Below are 18,529 nucleotides of genomic sequence, written 5' to 3' on the forward strand. Positions count from 1 at the left end.
TATCATGCAGTAAATTAATACTTACAAAATTTTGAGATGACTAGTGATCAAAAACAGAGTTTTGAAGTCAGCTGTGTTCGAAGCCTAGCCCTACTATTTCCTCGTTCTCTGACCCTGGGCCTCTCTGAACCTCAGTTTCCCTATCCACACAGATAGGGAAGAGAATAGTACCAGTCTTACATGTTTATCATGCACATTCAAAGAGATGATTCATATAGAGGGCTTAGTGGAGAAGCTGGAATATAGTCAGTGGTCAAAATCAGTAGACATCAATTGATGTATAAGCTATTTACAATCCTCCCTTAGGCTTTGAGGATCATTTACAGAGATTATGGTTTTCACAAAGCATTGTTGCTTCCCCATCTAAGAATCTTGGCCAAGGAGGCCCAGAAAACATTTCTTATGTTATCAAAGAAAAGGTGACTTTTTCTTTAAACAGATGTCAAAGATCATGATGAGATTTGGAGCCCAAAACCTTAGTGTCACCATGTACTAATTCTCTACAAACTCTTTTGAAGATGAAACACAATCTATTTTCTCACCAAACAGAAAACAACAGACAACTGGAAGCATTAAAGGAGGCAGGAAGGAGTCAGTCTTCCTATCAGCAATGCCATTCTTTGTGGACATTCATGGCTCAGGCAAATAATTTGCTTGAGATTTAACGTAAGAAAAACATTAATAATCAAAAATGCACATTTCCTTTGATGCAGTGGCCTCACTTCTAGGAACTTACAGAATTTTTATAGATGCATGATAGATTTAATTACAGCATATTGAATGAACTATTTTTGGTAATAACCAAAAACTAGAAATAAATCCCACAATGGAATCATGGTTAAATAAATAACAGTATTTCAGAAGTATACCACACAGAATACTACATTACAAAAATTATGTACTGATGGAGAAATTTTTATGGAGCACTAAAGCAGAGATTAAAACCTGGTTCAGGAGACACACTTGGATTGGAACCTTGATTCCAGGTGACCATAAATCAGGGGTTAATAATCTATGGCCCACAGCTAAATCTGGCCTGCCACCTGTTTTATATAACCCATGAGTTAAGAACTATTTTTACATTTTAAGGTAGGTGAAAAACTTAAAACAATATTTCATAACACATGAAAATTTTATGAAATTCAAATTTCAGTTTCCACAGATAAAATTTTGTTAAAATGTAGCCACACCCACTCATTTGCATATTATAATAGCAGCTTCCCTCTGTGAGGCCAAATTGGGTTGTTGCAACACATATGGACCCCAAAGGCCAAAAATATTTGTTATCTGACCTTTCACAAAAATAAATTTGCTGATTTCTGCCCTATACACTGACTTAATTGAGCCACCATTTCCTTACCTGTAAGATAGGCAACCTCCCTAGAGGAGGGCTGCTTAGCCTCTGCCTGCTGACATGAGGTCACTGTTGTGGGGCTGTCCTATGCAGTGGAGGGTGTTGAGCAGCATCCCCGGCCTCTGCTCTCCAGAAGCCAGTAGCAGCCCCCACTCTCCAAATTATGACAACCAAAAATGTTTAGACTTTGCCAAGTATCCCCTGACGGGCAAAATTTCCCCAGCTGAGAACCACTGTCCTAGATACATAAAGGGGATCAATAACAGAACACAACCTTCAGAGCCAGATAGACCAGGGTTCAAATCCCTCTCGGCCACCACACCAACTGGTTAAGCTTGGCCCAGACTCCTTTTTTCCCCCTTTGCTTCTTATTTAAAGAGTAAGAGAGCTCACAGTAAAATGTTTAGATAGACAGCGTAAAAAAATTATGAAGCAAAAAGTAAATTCCTCCTACCCCTCTCAGCCCATTCCTCAGAGATACTACATTACAATTTGGTACTGATTCAGGTATTTTATATGCAAACACAAGCATTTGTCAGATATATACATACATAAACACTTTGACATAATTAGAATCATATTAGACATATTATTTGATTTTTTTTTTTCTTCAAGACAGAATCTTGCTGTGTTGCCCAGGCTGGAGTGCAGTGGTGCAATCTCGGCTCACCGCAACCTTCACCTCCTGGGTTCAAGCAATTCTCCTGCCTCAGCCTCCCAAGTAGCTGCGATTACAGGCGCTTGCCACCGCATCCAGCTAATTTTTGTATTTTTAGTAGAGATGTGGTTTCACCATGTTGGCCAGGCTGGTCTTGACCTCCTGACCTCACGATCTGCCTGCCTAGGGCTCCCAAAGTGCTGGGATTATAGGCATGAGCCCTACTGTGCCTGGCCTATTTGCTTTTCTATACTTATCATACCAAAGATACTTTTCCAGATGACCACATATGAATTTTTTGACGCCTTTTAAAAGCTGGTGAGGGATCTCAGGATTTGAACCCAGTTTCTCAGTGGTAAAATTGGTGCAATCATGCTTTCTTTATAGAGTGATCAGCACTCAAGATTGTGTACACGTGCACACACACAAACATTGTCAAGAGGAGTAGCAGTACAGGCATGCAGCAGGTGCTCAATAAGTGGTAATTATTATTTATTCAACAGCTATTAACTCAGCATTTACTTTGCATCCAGTCCTATGCTGGACCCTGGAAATACAGCAGGGCACAAGATAGATATAAAGATGTAAGCCTGGTCCCAGGGAAAGCACAGTCTAGCCAAAGACGAGTAGCAAATCATTCTTTAAAATTATTAAATTACAATTGTGTAACAACACAAAGCATGGCGTATTAGGAGAGGGTGGTCTAATCTAGTCTATGGTCAATCAGAGAAAGCTCCCTGAGTTAGTTACATGCAAACCAACACCTCAAGAATGAGTTGGAGAGGACACAGGAAGGGGCCAGAAATATGCTAAGCCGGGGAAAGAGAATATGTGCAGATCCTTGTGGGGCAAACTGTGTGCTAATTATTATAATATAGTGAGCTCTTAAAGGAACAGCTACATAACCAAGAGGAGAGCTCTAATTCATTTTTTTTTTTTTCTTGAGACAGAGTCTTACTCTGTCACCCAGGCTGGAGTGCAGTGGCATGATCTCGACTCACTGTAACCTCTGCCTCCCAGGTTCAAGCAATTCTCCTGCCTCAGCCTCCTGAGTAGCTGGGATTACAGGTGCCCGCCACCACACCCAGCTAATTTCTGTATTTTTAATAGAGACAGGGTTTCACCATGTTGTCCAGACTGGTCTCAAACTCCTGACCTCAGGTGATCCACCACCTCGGCCTCCCAAAGTGCTGTGATTACAAGCATGAGCCACCACACCCGGCCTGATTCACTTTCTTAATTACAATTCTCCCACCTCCCCCCATGCTATCTGGAAATATATACCAGCAGGATAATTTTACATTTGGCACATTTGAAGAATCAAACTCATGGAGGAAAGCATGGTTCTAAGAAAAATGGTAGACATATACAGCAATACAGAGCAAAGGAGAAGAATGTGGATGACAGTCATGATCACACAGCAGCCACTGAGAATATTGTACACAATAGTTCCTAGAGCATGAGTTACCTAATGTCAGGCATTATCTTTCCTGACTGATCCCTGCCCTGTCATACTTCAGCCTGAACGTCCCTGGAGACAGAAACAGTTCTTCCCCTTTCTCTTCCAGAGCAGGCCAGCTCAGTGTTGACCAGATATAAACACTAGGCACATAGTTTCCAAACACATCATAATGCCTCTTCATCTGAGAGTGGTAGGGCCTTTTTCTTTGGTGTCTGAGATAGCATAATGTTCTAAAAATGTAAGAAGTCGTTACTTCCTACACTAACAAAACTACAATTAATCTGGCATGCACTTCAATTCTCAAACAACATGAGCTAAGTCAGAAGGGCAGGAATTCCTAAGAGCAAGCCCTCTGGGGCTGTGGCATGGGATCTGTGGATACGGCTCCATGCTTCGAAGCTGGAAAACAGCACACTGGCAGGGACATGGGTAGGGACTTGTAGGGATCTAACCTACCCCTTCCAGATCGTCAGTGGTTACTCTGTAAAGACAATGACTTCCTATGCCATTCTTTACTCACCTGCTACTTGCCTCCCCAAGCACCTGAATGTCAGGCAAAAGCACTTCCTTTTCTAGATGACAACAATCCCTCTTCATGAGCCTCACAGGGAGAAGTCACACTGCATTTGGAAATGTATGCCTGCGTCTATAGCTCTGAATAGACAAAATGGGGCACCAACGTCATTTATTCCCCTGCTTTTCTTACCAAAGACAATAGAATCCACTCAGAGCAATAGGTTAGTTCTAAATTCATGAAACTGAAGCTCTACAATGAGTGGGCAGGTTACCTTACTAGGAACATCCAGTAATTCTGCCACTTTTCTTTCTTACTCCCTTGTATTTGCAATGAATGAAGCTTCAATTGTAAAAGATTGACCTAATTTACTTATTAGATATTCTTGTAAAGCTGCATAGACATAACTTTGGTAAACTGAATCTACCTCAGACATATCAATTAGACAGGCTATTTGAGGAAATTCTATGGGGAGTCATTGTATAAAATAATCACCTCTCAACAGACCTGCCTTATCACAGAACTGCCTAAACTCAAGGTCAGAAACAATCTCAATAGTGTCTCCGTCCTTGTCCAATGTCTAATTCCCCCTACATCAAACCAGCCATGTGGCTCTCTACTCTTACATGTACACATCCAGGAACGGTGGCTCAGTCTCCACCATAACAGTCTACCTTATCCTCACACAGCTTGGGATATGAAAATGCATACTTGGATTGAGCCAAAGCCATCCCTTTGCAACTCCCACCCACTAATTCCAAGGATACCCTTTGGAACCAAATAGAATTCTCAACTCCCTATGAGCAGCCTACAAATATCCAGGTATGGCTATTACGTCCGAAGGAGTTCAAATGTCCACACACTGCGCCAGCTTATGTTGAGGCTGCCCCCAGTTCTAGGTGTCTCACCATGCTACCCCCACTTTTAAAACTACTCATAAAGCGCTCAAAACAATTTCTGGGTGAAGGAATCTGTGCCTTGCTATGAGAACAGAATGATGGATGCTCACTCTTAATCTGACAGTATAATTTTATCATTACAAACTGGGAATTTCTTCTCCTGCCTAATTACTGATAGAACAACTCAGGATCGACCTCGCTAAAAGCAAAAATCATAATTATTAGATGCCTGTCAACATTTACATGGCTTATATCCAAAAATTATATTTTTCCCAAGGGTATATTTTTCTCCTACAAATAATTTTATCTTAGCAGGGTCACCGCAAAGAGATGTGGCTTAAAATTAGGCATTCTGTTGGTTTCTATTGGTATTTTTTATGACTGTTTCATAATACCTGCTTGAAAACATTACAAAATGAAACTCCTGCATGTATGCACTGTAGTAATGTGCCCAAATTCTTCCACCATGAGGAACCCTTTCCACTGTCAAAAAAAAATTTATAAACTCCACCTCCCCTTGACTCCTCCAAAGATAGCTATCATGCTAATCGTTCTGTTAGTTGCTGAGAATTGTATAACGACAAGATCTAATACGGATTTGCTAATGTCTTTAAATAAGATGTGGATTTTATTGATCACATCAGCTTCCACACACATTTGAGAAATAGATGTAAATATGAGCGTATGTGTGCAAGGAAAGCATTTCCACCCACGTAAAGTCCACACTACACTGCAAAGCTCCACATAACACTGCCCTTGGTCCTGGTGGCCTATAGGGAAGAATGCTGACATTCTTAATCCCTCATTTGCCTGTGGGGTCGAACTAATCTACAGTGTTACCATGGAGGAAGGTAACTATGCAGTCAGGCATCAAAGCTCTGGTTTGGATTCTGAATGTCTAACCAACAAGACTGGCTCTGCCTCCCACTTGGCTGAAGAGAGAAGAACCATATGCTTCCATTAATTGGCAGCACAGATCATCTGAACTCCTTGTTCCTGCCAGGAAAAGCCCAGAACTCTCTGTTCCCAATGCTAATCAGTTACCAGCAACAAAACAATCAGAGTATTCCCTGATGGCAATGCAGGCCAACCATTCTTCCTGATATTGTCGATTTCGTCCATGTATTAAGCCAGCCCTATAGAATTCACTGCACTCTGAATTATTGAGTTGATTTATAGGACTGTACTTTGGCACTAAGCATCATTGTATACTGAAAGATCTTGGATGAAGTAATCATAAAAGCTTACTGGGGTATTCACTGCCAGATACTGGCGGGAATACGGTCCACCCTGATAAACCCCTTTCTGAGAACCCACAGGAGGAAAGCATCTCTGGCCTCACTACTATAAATACCTGTAATTCTCCTGAATATCTGCCTTATTTACACATTGTGGAAACATAGTGCTCTGTGTGTCCTTCTTTGCTTTGTTAGGAAGCTCTGAGCCCAGTTACAGAAGTGTACAGAAACTGACTGGGCATGTGATGGAGTAACAGCATACATAGCAAGGCTTTGCTATGCCTTTAATTTACTTACACTAAGTTTTTTTTCTTACACTCAAACATTTTCATCTATTCGTGTTATCACTTGACACATACATGCCTACAAGTTGCTTTTTGGTGAATGAGGCAAAGACAAAAACAAAAAGACATAACAGGTTATCATGTATTTGGTTACAGATCCAAGGACCACTGAGTGACAGTTCAAGTAAGTTCCTGCAGGGAAAGTGAGCATTCATGGACGTGAAGTGAAGGCAGCAGGAGAACTCGAGTGCACTGATCACCATGTATTGAAGTTAGGAAGGGAGAGGGGAGCTTGAGCAGAGTTCAGGGCAAGGGCCTGAGAGTGGTACAACCCTGGGCAAATTTAGGACCTAAATGTCACAGTGGCTTCAGTGGGCTCAGAGGACAATTTTTCACCTAATTAGGGATTGTCTTGACTTGGCAATGACTACAACTGACATTTTCCACCTTCTATAGCCCTTTCTACCATGAATTTTGGAGCCAAAGAAAAAGACGAGCAGTGCAGGACCATCTACTGTACACAGCACCCATCCTCTGCTAAGCAGTTCCTCCTGGCCAGGCTGCCGGTGCCCATGGAACTACCCACACCCTCCTGACAGCAAGGAAACTCAGCACCTCACATCATCACTCTTGAGATCACATGAGTTCCACTTTTGTTCTTTGGGAACTGGCATGTTTCTAAATCATGATGGCACCATATTCTGTATGGATTTTTGAGTATGAGACTTGTGCATGTGTGCATGTATGAGGGCATGGGCTCTGTTTCCCTCTTTTAAAGGCTAAACCAGTCCATCTCCAGGTGATAGAGGCCACACAGAAGTAGCAATTCAGGCTCTCATGCTTATTACAAGTGGCTTTAGGCCTTGTACTGGTCCATTGTGTGCTGCTATAATAGAGTATCACAGACTGGGTAATTTACAACAAACAGAAATGTATTTGGCTTATGGTTCTGGAGTCTGAGAAGTCCAAGATCAAGGGTCTGCATCTGGTGAAGGCCGTCTTGTTGCCTCAGGACATGTTGGCAGGTGTCACATGGTGACAGAGGGCAAGAGGTCAGACTCACAGCCTCAAGTCCTTTTACAATAGATAGGCACGGCTCCATTCGTGAGGGTGGAGCCCTCATGACCTAAACAGCTCCCCTACGCCCCACCTCTCAACACTGTTGCATTGGGGATTAGATTTCCCACACAGGCTTGTGGGGGGACACATTCAAACCACTGCAGGCCTCCTGTGGTCTCTGAGCACAGTCCCAACAAAGACAACTTCCGCTCAGGCAGACTGTCCCCAGCTCTGCGAGGCACTGCCTCCATCCCAAGGGCCATGCAGCTGCACCAAGTCAGAGGGACCCCAAGGACGGATCAACCTCCATCGCACGCATGCCACAAGCAAAAGACAAGAAGAGAAGCCACAAACAGCCCAAAGGCACATCTACCCTCTTGCTGTATTTTTTTAATAACTGATTTTCCAGGACTGAAGAATTTGGTTTCACACACAAAAACAAATCTTCATTTCCAGCTCTTTTTGAGCAATCCGTAGTCCTTACAATGCTGACCCAAGCCCTCATAACCATCATCAGCTAGAGCTGGGTCAGGGCTGCTCTCTGCCGGTGGCATGGGTGCTAGTTTGTCCCAGTCCCACCATTCCCAGGGTTACTGCATCAGGCCCACCTTGCTATCTACAGTCCTGCTCTGGGTGTTTCAAGGTGCCCAGCAGAATGAGACTCGAGACAAAGGGAAAAAGTGAAACAGCCTACTAAAGTAATGGTTGACATTTCCTTCATATCTCTTAACAAAAGTATTTTTAAAAGCAGCATCCTATCTGCAATGAACTGAATATTTGTGTCCCCCCAAAATTTATGTGTTGAAATCCTTTCTCCAATGTGGTGGCATTAGAGGTAGGGCCTGTGGGTGGTGATTAGGTCATGAGGGTGAACCCTCTTGAATGTGATTAGTGCTGTTATCAAAGGAACCCCAGAGAGTTCTTGAGCTCTCTTCCCCCCAACATGAGGACACAAGAAGATGGCCATCCACAACCTGGAAGAGGGCCCTCACCAGCACCCAACTATGCTGGCACCCTCCTCTCCAACTTCTCGCCTCCAGAACTGTAAGAAATAAATTTCTACTGTTTGTAGGCCAGCTGGCCTATGGTATTAGAACAGAAGCCCCAAAGGACCAAAGCATGATCAGATTTCACTTCTGCAGCACTGAGCAATCAGCTATCAGAAAATATTTCTCCCCACCAGATGCTACCCCTCCTCTCTACCTCTAAACGCCTGCCCATCTTCAGAAAGGACCCCAGGTCACCTCTTCTAGGATCCTTTTCCTAACCTTCAAACAGGAAGGACTAATCCCTGGCCTGAGCCCCAATTCTCCCAGCTTCCGTCAGGGCACCTCAAACACATCTTCTGAGTGACTTTATTTCATGTGTGTCTCTTGGCTCTGTAGACCACAAGCCCCCTGAGGAGAGCACTGTCACACTCCCCTCCACAGTCCTGCCTGTGACCAACACATACCTCCTAGGGGATCTGTGAGTTCTTGATTCAGTGATTAACTGATCAGTGAGGTCACATCCTGGTGGAATAGGCAGAGACATCAAAAACCGCTAAGATCCTTCCCAATATGAAACACCAGAAGAAGATAGCAGTACTCTATCTCCTGCCAAAGCTTCCTTGCCTTTCTCATGTTCATTATGAGATTGAATCAGGAGTTTTACCCCTCATGCCACATGTGTAATAAATGTCATAATTTCTATGTTACAGATAAGAAAACTGAGGCACCCACTTAGCTACATACAGCTATTAGAGGGAAAAGCTAGGAAATGAACCCATTCTCTGAGACTGCAAAGCCCCAGGGCCTTTCCACTATACCACATTGCCTTTCATCAGGCATGGTTTCTGGGGCAGAATGAACATTTAACAGGTTTCCAGCAGTTAATTGCTACATAGTACAATTAAGGAGTTTAACAAAACAAAACCCCCATCTCGGGCCTGAAAGGTATAGAGAACGCAGGTGATGCCTGCACGTTTTTCTCCAAGCAGCCATCACCTGATTGGGAAAATGCAATAATCCGTTCTACGTTCTCAAATGAGAAAAATTTAACAGCATTATTGATTGATTTTAAAATTCAGCTGACATTTTTTTCCCTATTGAGAATTTTCCCAAACCAAGGCTGGTTCATTAGGACTCAACAAATACAATATAATTAATTCAGGGACTGTTGTTCTAGCAGGTAGATTAACAGGAAGGTTTTTTTTCCCCTTTTATAAAACTAACACCACATTTTATGAGTTTGGGGAAAGGTAATAAACATGTCTTTAAAATGGATTCGTTCATGCTGAAAGAACCTCTTCAACACAGTATTAGAAAGCTGTAGTGCCCCATAATTGCAGGGAGAATTTTACCACCCTTCATCATTCACTACGATTCCTTCCGAAGGGCGGAACACAACCCAGAATGGCTTTTGCTCCTTGGTTCTAGGGGCACAGAGTCCTGAGAGCTCTTTATGAAGTCAAAGTGAAGCCAGAACACAAACTCATAGCCGACCCCAGCACCCAGTAAGGAAATGGAACCTACACAGTTCCTGGCAGAACTGACTGAGCAGGAAGAAACACTCTTTGTAGAGAATATACCACATACCCACTCCTTGGCCCTTTGAAAATATGATCTCTCCACAAATGGCCTACCAGACAGCTATGATTAGAGGCACTCTACAGATAAGAAAACAAAGGCTTATAAATCATTCTACTATAAAGACACATGCACACGTATGTTTATTGTGACACTGTTCACAGTAGCAAAGACATGGAACCAACCCAAATGCCCGTCAATGATAGGATAAAGAAAATGTGGCACATGTACACCATGGAATACCATACAGCCATAAAAAGGATGAGCTCATGTCCTTTGCAGGGACACGGATGAAGCTGGAAACCATCATTCTCAGCAAACTAACACAGGAACAGAAAACCAAACACTGCATGTTCTCACTCATAAGTGGGAGTTGAACAATGAGAACATATGAACACAGGGAGGGTAACATCACACACTGGAGACTGTTAGGGGATGGGGAGCTAGGGGAGGGATAGCATTAGGAGAAATACCTAATGTAGATGACAGGCTGAAGGTTGCAGCAAACCACCATGGCACACGTTTACCTATGTAACAAACCTGCATGTTCTGCACATGTACCCCAGAACTTAAATTATAATAATAATAAAACACTGAAAAGAGATGAAAAATAAAGACACATGAAAGTAAAAAAAAGAAAAGAAAACAAAGGCTAGATAAGTCAAATTACTCAAATGTATACAGTAAGCTTATGGGAGAGGCAAGATTTGATTTCAGCGCTTTCAATCTTGCTCTTTCCTCCACAACTCAGTGTCCCATAGGATTCTGCAGGAAGAAACTTCTTTGGCCTTTTTTGCTTTTTATTCTGAACCCTCTCCACCCCTGATGGTTAAAAGGCCCATTTAATTCCATTAGTTTTATTTTGGTTACAGTATATTCATAACTCATTAGCTAAACTGTAACCTTTGAAATAAGAGCATCATGCTTCAAATTTTTCATTTTTCCTTTATGAGAAAACATATATAGAAAACTATTCTGCCTGAACTTAACTACCATAGCTCCCAAGGACTTCAGCAACTATCTCATCTACCCACTTTATTTCAGAGATGGGTGAACTAAAGTCCAGAAAGGACATGTGATTTGCCCAAAGTTGCATATTTTACCAGTGGCAGAGCCATGTCCCACCTCAGCCCTCCTCCTGGCATCCCACATTCTTCAGGCCAAGAAATTTGCATTTAAAAATACTAAGAAAAAGCAGCCTCAATAGCAAAACAGATGGAGTCAAGAGAAACATCCATCAGTGGGTGAATAATTTAATTAATTGTGATATATTAATACAATAGAATAATACAACATAAAAGAATTCATTATATCGACAACTATCAAAAAAGGTATCTCAAAAGCAATGTTAAGTGGAATAAACAGATTAGAGAGGGAAACATTAATTTCTACTGCAAAACATATAATGTAACATTGCCTGTATATATTTACATGACATAAAAACATGAGGACATGAACAGAAAAGCAAATTAATGATATGGTCACCTTTAGAGAAAAGAAAATGGGAAAGAAGGGGCACCCATGAGATTCAAATTTTGTAGCTGATGTTTTATTCTCTAAAATAAGCAAACAGGCAAAAGCAGACAAAGACAAAAGAGAAAACATTCAATTTCATCAAACATCAAGGCAGAGAGACTGGGTTAAAGTAGGAGCACACTAATATTTGAATTAATAGCTTTCTGTTTCTTCCCTAGAGTACTGAATTAGAATGTTTAAAAATCAATACTCCAAAAACATGTTTTAAAATAGAACTATCTTATTGTCACAATCAAGAAACAGAAGAAAAGATGGCAGTGGGAAGAGGCTAATTAGGCTGGAGCTGAGTGTGCACGTCTGGGGCAGAGAGTAGGTTAATGTGAATAAGATGAGTAGTTGCCGTTGGGGAAAGCATATTCCTAATTATGTGGAAAAGGCAGTGGTGAGAGGGAGAAACCAACCAGACCAAACATGAGGGAGCCAGGAGAAAAGTATTAAGATGTTTCCCACAAACGAGGCCAGCTGCCTCTGAAAATTCACAGCTCCAGGGATCAGATAAGGTGAACAAATTCTTTAAAAAACTGAAAAACTTTCAAGGCCCTATAAATGCTAATCAGAAGTTCTTTTGGGGTGAGGCTAAACTCCACATTAAGAAGAAAGCTATGGGGACTTAAGATTTCTATTAAGCCTATTATGTAAATTTTCAGATTAATCTAGAGAAGGAAAACTCCCCTTCTATAGAAGATTTTTAGAAATAAGCAATCTTGACTCCCCAGGCACCCTTTAAGACGTTGGCGAAACACAAATGCTGTGATAATCCACTGGGCTGCGGTTCCAGAAACAGCTGGAACACGAGAAGAACTCCCTCCTTTTGAGTTTTAGAATTTTTGCCTCAAAATAGTTCAGGGCTTTGGTCAGGATTTGAGTTTGTCCGGATCTTGGTATAATAGACTAGAAGTCAAAGGGCGAGGTCTTTCTTTTCTTCTATTCCGAGAACAGCATGAGTGAAAGGGGCCCCTGACTCTCTGAGTTTTATTTTTATCTGGAGATGAATTTCTACAAGTTCACATGCTGCTTTGAAGATCACCAGCAACATCTGAGGTTTATCTACAGCCAGTCTGCTCTGGAAGAATGATTAGTATTCACTCCAGAATAAAAAGCATCATCTTTAAAACCAATGTCTATACACTTTATCTAAAACGTTCATTTATTCCACTTTAAAGGAACCCACTTGTCTCAGGAAAGTTCCATGCTAAATCTCTTCAGCCATTTGTCCTACAGTGGCTTGTCTCCTCAAATGGAACTTCATAGCCAAATAAATTGGGGGGTTCTTTCCTGAGTGCACCGTGGCTCCAGCAGAGAACCTGTTAGTATTTCATCACTTTGAGACATCTTCATGCAATCAGAATTTTATTCTAAAGTAGTACAGTGGTTATATACATAAATTACCTTCCCAACCCTCCAGTGCACAAAAAATCCTTTTGTTCAACAGAAGTACTATAAAGAAGTTTCCATTTTCTTCTTCTAAAAGAACTAGTCAGGAAGCTTTGAAACATCTTGTTAGAATTCACTTCGCTGTATGTTCACCCCCTATTCAATGAATCCCCAAAGAATTACCTTTATTTTATTTTTACAACAGCTTTGTGGTTCAATAAATTCTATCTTTCATTCCCCTCCAGACCCTCATCAAGTCATCTCACTTAAAGGCAAAAGAGACAATCTTTGTGACAATACCTTTATTATTTGCATTGAAGGTAACTGTTACCAGCAAGTGTTGGTTGTACAGCATCAGGGAGCCTGGTCCACATACCAAAGGCACAGACTGCATAAGGCCAGGGCGTAGCAAAAAGCATCACCTCAACTAAAACTGACCTATGTCACCTGTATAAACACTTGACATATTAAGCATTTCCCTGTTACCCAGATCGACCCTCCTCACTTCCCTACCCCCAGTAGAACCTTGGATGGGTGTCTCTTAGGATTGATAACTGGGAGTGTCCCCCAAGAGAGGTCTTCCTTAGTGTCATCCCTATTACCCAGTTCAGTGTGTTTAAACATCAGGCATTTGGTAACTGCTTATAGAATGAAGGAAGGAATGAACACATTAAGAGCCTGAACCTCTTCAGCTCCAATAATGGGGATCTGAAGTGTACCAGTAGGATGACCCACCACTAGTTAAGACGAGTCACTGTGTAGCTCCGAGAGCTTCAGAGCATCACAACTTGGAAGGCCACCAGAGAGGAACAAAAGGAGAAGGGAATAAAACTAGAATGGAGTGGGAAGAAAGCCACTAGAAGAGGCTGCTAAATAGGAAGAGAATGAAAACAATCAATGACTTGCTGATCACTTGTCAAGCACTCCCTATATGCCAGGCATATTAATTCGCTTCATCTTCTCAGTGCTATCATTGAAAGTACTTATCATTATTGCCATTTCCAGGTAGGAAGGTTTAGAATCAGAAAAGTTAAGCTACTTGCCCAGGATCACACAGCTGGTAACTGACAGAGTCAAATTCTAAACTTGGAGAATCTGACTCCTAACCCTAGGACCCTAGACTGCACTTACCAAAGTGTATCATGCCAAATACATTACCTCCTCTGAGAATCCGATAGGTGTGTAGTGGAAAAAATTGAAAATATGGTCACAGGCAAATTTGGAAAATGATAGGTTAAATGGTCTTCTTTACTGAAAGATGCCTCAGAGTTTTTAAGTTGATAATGAGCACTGTGAATCTCCAAGAGATGAGGGTATATGTGTGTCCCTTATTTGACCATCAGTGGTTTTCCTGGGGAAGCATCTTGCTGACCCAGATCCCCACTGAGAAGCACTAACCTCATATGCAGTCCCGAGTTTGTCAGGAGCCGGTTAAGGGAAGGTGCTGGCAGGGCAAAGTGGCAGAGGCAACCAAAAGCTCTGGAATCACCCTAGAGCTCTGCAGCCTCAGTCAGCTCTCTGAAGGTCCATCCAGGGGCCTTCATTTCTCCTGACTAAGCAAGATAAGAAATCCATTTGCATTGGCCCATGGCTCTCTCAAACTGTGCAGCCTGCCCAACTCTGTCTGCAGGGCGTCTGTCTTTGCGGACTTCACAAGGGAAATTTCTCACCTGAGTTAATCATTGCCGTCAATTCTGAACTCCCATCCATCCTTTCTGTGAGGAGATTTGGCATTAAATCATTACAAGACAAAAGGATATGCTACTTATGCCACTTTACCCTAATCTCAGGAAGAATTCTTAGAAAAGTCTGAAGTTGATGGCCATTATACTCCACTGACAGAGCATTAATGATTCACTTAAAGATAAGTTAAAGACATCCTGAGTCTCATCATTGGAGAGCACCAGGTGAGATACTTTTCTTCTAACTACCTTAGAGTCAATTACATGATGATAGCACTTGCTCCATGAAGCCCTGTTGTTCAAAGTTTAGTAAATATCTTTAAGCAGAGAGAGCAATTACGGCTAAGTAACTATTTCTTGAATACTTTGAGTCTTCTAACTATTCACCACAACAACATGACAATCAGAAGCTGCATGGGCATTTCAGAGGTCAAGCTGGAGAGCTGAATTAATAAGGCTGACCACTGGTGACAGCCAGAGCCCAGGGCTCCAAGGCAATGAATGATGCCATGAAGAAGTTACCCGAGTCTTAGAGGAGTGACATCATTTAGCAAGTATGTTTTGGGTTCCTAATTATAGCTGTTGAGTCACCAAACCAAATCCTCTAAAATACTGCCTTCATCATGTCACTCGCCTGCCCAAAGACTTTCTATGGCACCCCACTGCCAAGAAAACAAAGTTCAAACTTGGCAGATCGGTATGGAATGTCCCCTCAACCCATTTCAAATCCACCTTTCTGACTACACTATTACCAGAATTCCCTGTGCTGGGCCTTCCTTCCCCTCCTGTCCCTCTACATTCCAAGCCTACTCCACACCCACCTCCGTCATGAAGACCCTTCCATCCTCATCCTAAACCATATTTGTCATCTGAAATTCTGAAGACACACTTCAACAAGTCTATTTCTACAAACTAAAACTTTCCTCCAACCACAAATCCATTTTAACTATGTTTGATTCTTTTTATCAGCTCAGGAGAGGAAATGACTCCTCTTTCGCTGTCATCTTCCACTGGAGTTCAGTAATTCTCCTATTTTCTGAGAAGATGAAATGCTCTACATCTTCCATGCCTGTGGTTTATATTTCACCGAGTGGTGTCAGCACTGTTAGAGTAACCTCCCATTTTTATTGAGCCGCACACAATGTAATTGATGACATCTGCTGGGGCTGATATTTTAAGTGAAGGCTATTCTCGGCTCTGCCTGTGCTCCTCATGGTTCTGTATATAAATAGCCAACAGCAGCCACCCCTGAGGTACAAAGTGGGGCTACTCAGTTAAGGTCCTTGATTATATCCCATAAAGTCATAAGGTTTTCTGGGAGGGTTAATCTGAGCAGACCCAGTTTTCAAACCTGCAGAACTAGAAAAAGAGAACAGGATGGGGCTCTGCTGAATATAGCTGCCATCACTTCTGGGAGACAAAAATCCTTGTTTGGACTGTTTATATACTCAGGGTTAAAGACGGTGATTTTGTGGTTCTCAAAATTTCTGTGTTAACTCCCAAACCAAGGGAAGCTATCATTTATATCCCAAGTGGCAAATGACACCTACCTTGATGTATTCCTTCTCCAAAGTGCATTAGTAAAAGCAAAAATGTCTTCCCTCGGGAGTGTTTGCATTCATGTGCAAGCTTCAGCAAAGAGTAATTTTTGCAGTTATTTAGGCAACATTTGATCCTTATAGCACAAGAACCTATTTCTAGTTCTTAGCTAAAAAGAATCAGTTCACAGCGACTGTCAGTTGAGTTACCTTTGCAAGCAAAAGCCTGGTAGGGTTGTTTGCAGAAGGGCTTGTTTATCAGGCACAGACAGGCAATTTCTTGCTCTTTAACTACAAATATTCTTCATAAAGTTTTATCCTATTAAAAAGTTTTAAAATTTTTGATCACTTTTAATAAAACATTTCTAAGCTAATTTACAAATGCCTTCATATGCTTTTGGGTGAATCATTGTGATGATTCAGTCATTGTTAGAATTGTAAAGGAGTAATTCTGTTACCACTCTAAAGCTGCTAAGACGTGTATAGTCCAGACAAAGCCTCTAAAGGAAGGTTTTGCTGGACACCTTGCCCTTTACATAAACACATACAGTTCTCCATTTGTAGATTCACATGCTTCCCTGAACACACCTGCATCACAGCCATTAACAGATCCCACCACAATTGTTGACTGATTTATTTCCCTACTCCCCACTCTGAGCTCCTGTAGGGTAGGCAACACACCATTTTTGCTCTATCCCTAGTACCTGGCTTGGTGCTTGTGCATACAGCGAAAGCTCAATAAATGTTTGAGAATGCAAGCATGCATGAATGAAAAAAATGTTACACTACTTCAAGGCATATGATAAATGTATATATGGAAATTTTAATACTAATTTTGCTTATGAGAAAACCAGAATCCAGAGGTAGTGACCCATTAAACTGACAAAGCAGAGGGCAGAAAGGAGCACCTTCCTCCACATTACATATCAATGCCTCCCTCGATTTCTTCATGTCAAGTTGACCATCATGATCACATCAAATACTCATGTTACAGAACTGAAGCTGATTCTCAGAAGCATGAACACTTTGAGATGTGGTAGGTAATACCATTTCATTGTGTTCTGGCATTAATTGCATATAAACATATGAAGTGCAATCTACCATCATTTTCAACAGCACCACACATGGAACAACAGGGGAAGGGATGTGATTCATGGCAGGTCCTCACGGTGTCTTAAATAACTCACAGGAGGACACTGTTAGTGATTCACAACAGCTATCATGAGAGACTGGTTTGCTGCTTGCTGGGGGGATGGGGGTGCAGAAAGCCTTCTGTGGGCCATGCTTAAACCCAAGCTGACACTGAAACAGGCTTCTATTTAGAAACCATGAAGAAGTTATTTAACAAATAAAATCGCAGTACCCTTGAAAGTCTCCCAGGATTAACCTTTTTCTAAAAAGAAAGTTTCATTTTTATGGTTCGTGTGAATTAGGGAAGCATCTCCAGGTACAGTCTGTTTCATGAATGAAAGCACTGCATTCGGCCCCACAGTTCACCATGTTAATATGATAATCAAATTTCACTTTTTTTTTTTTTAAACAAAACCAATCAATGATTATACTGGTCAAGCCAATTAAAAGAAATTGTTTAAATCAGCCCTAGACATAACCTCAGACAAATAACCAATTTGATAAAATAATTTCTATCACCCCAGTCAATTCAGTCCCTGAAGTCAATAAAATAACACAGCTATCTGGCCTTTGTGGGAACATTAACTCAGCATGCAAGGAAGGAAAAATGAAACCACATTTACCACAGACTATACAGCAAGAAGTATTGCATCCATTACCTTGGTCAAAGGGCTTGTTGGGATTCCAGTTTCTGAAATAATCATCCTATATAAGGAAAAAATAGAAAACAAAGGTTAGAGTTCAAAAAGCTTCTCACATAACTGCATAAAAACCTGCCTTCCTTTTCACCTCCCAAAACACAAAGGAAAACACTGAAAGCTTAGAAATTTTTCCCAAAACATGCATTAATGTGTAATAAAAAATATCAATTTCCTTTTCAAATTCCTGTCTTTCAAACTGTGTGTATTAAATACTGGGAACAGTAAAAACATTTCAGCCCAGTATGGAAACAGCGCTGCTCTTCTTAGTTTGACATATAAACCCAGACACCTTCTAAGTGCAAGGTATATTTGCTATCAATTATACTATAGGTGATGCCTTGCTGCTCTCAGTTATGATTAAGCCTTTGTGTTTGTAACAGCTGATAATTCAACTGTCAACATTTCTTTTACATAGAGACATGCATCTTGTGGTGCACAGTTCCAGTTTTTCAATACTCACAAAACCTAAAAAGGGACGGCCTTCCAAATGTTAGAATTAACCAAAGGCGTACATTTAGCTTAATACCATTGG

At 41.4% G+C, this 18,529-nt stretch overlaps 1 protein-coding gene across 1 annotated transcript in view; it reads right to left on the reverse strand.

Annotated features, from left to right (window-relative positions):
• Positions 1 to 18,529, reverse strand: part of SPOCK1 (SPARC (osteonectin), cwcv and kazal like domains proteoglycan 1) — a 520,870-nt gene that overhangs the window by 276,339 nt on the left and 226,002 nt on the right. The window contains exon 3 of the mRNA XM_005557859.4: positions 17,956 to 18,001. Coding sequence (XP_005557916.1) covers positions 17,956 to 18,001 — 46 coding nt within the window. The remainder of the gene's footprint in view (positions 1 to 17,955; positions 18,002 to 18,529) is intronic.

Source organism: Macaca fascicularis, chromosome 6 (assembly GCF_037993035.2).
Source record: "Macaca fascicularis isolate 582-1 chromosome 6, T2T-MFA8v1.1".
NCBI lineage: Eukaryota > Metazoa > Chordata > Mammalia > Primates > Cercopithecidae > Macaca > Macaca fascicularis.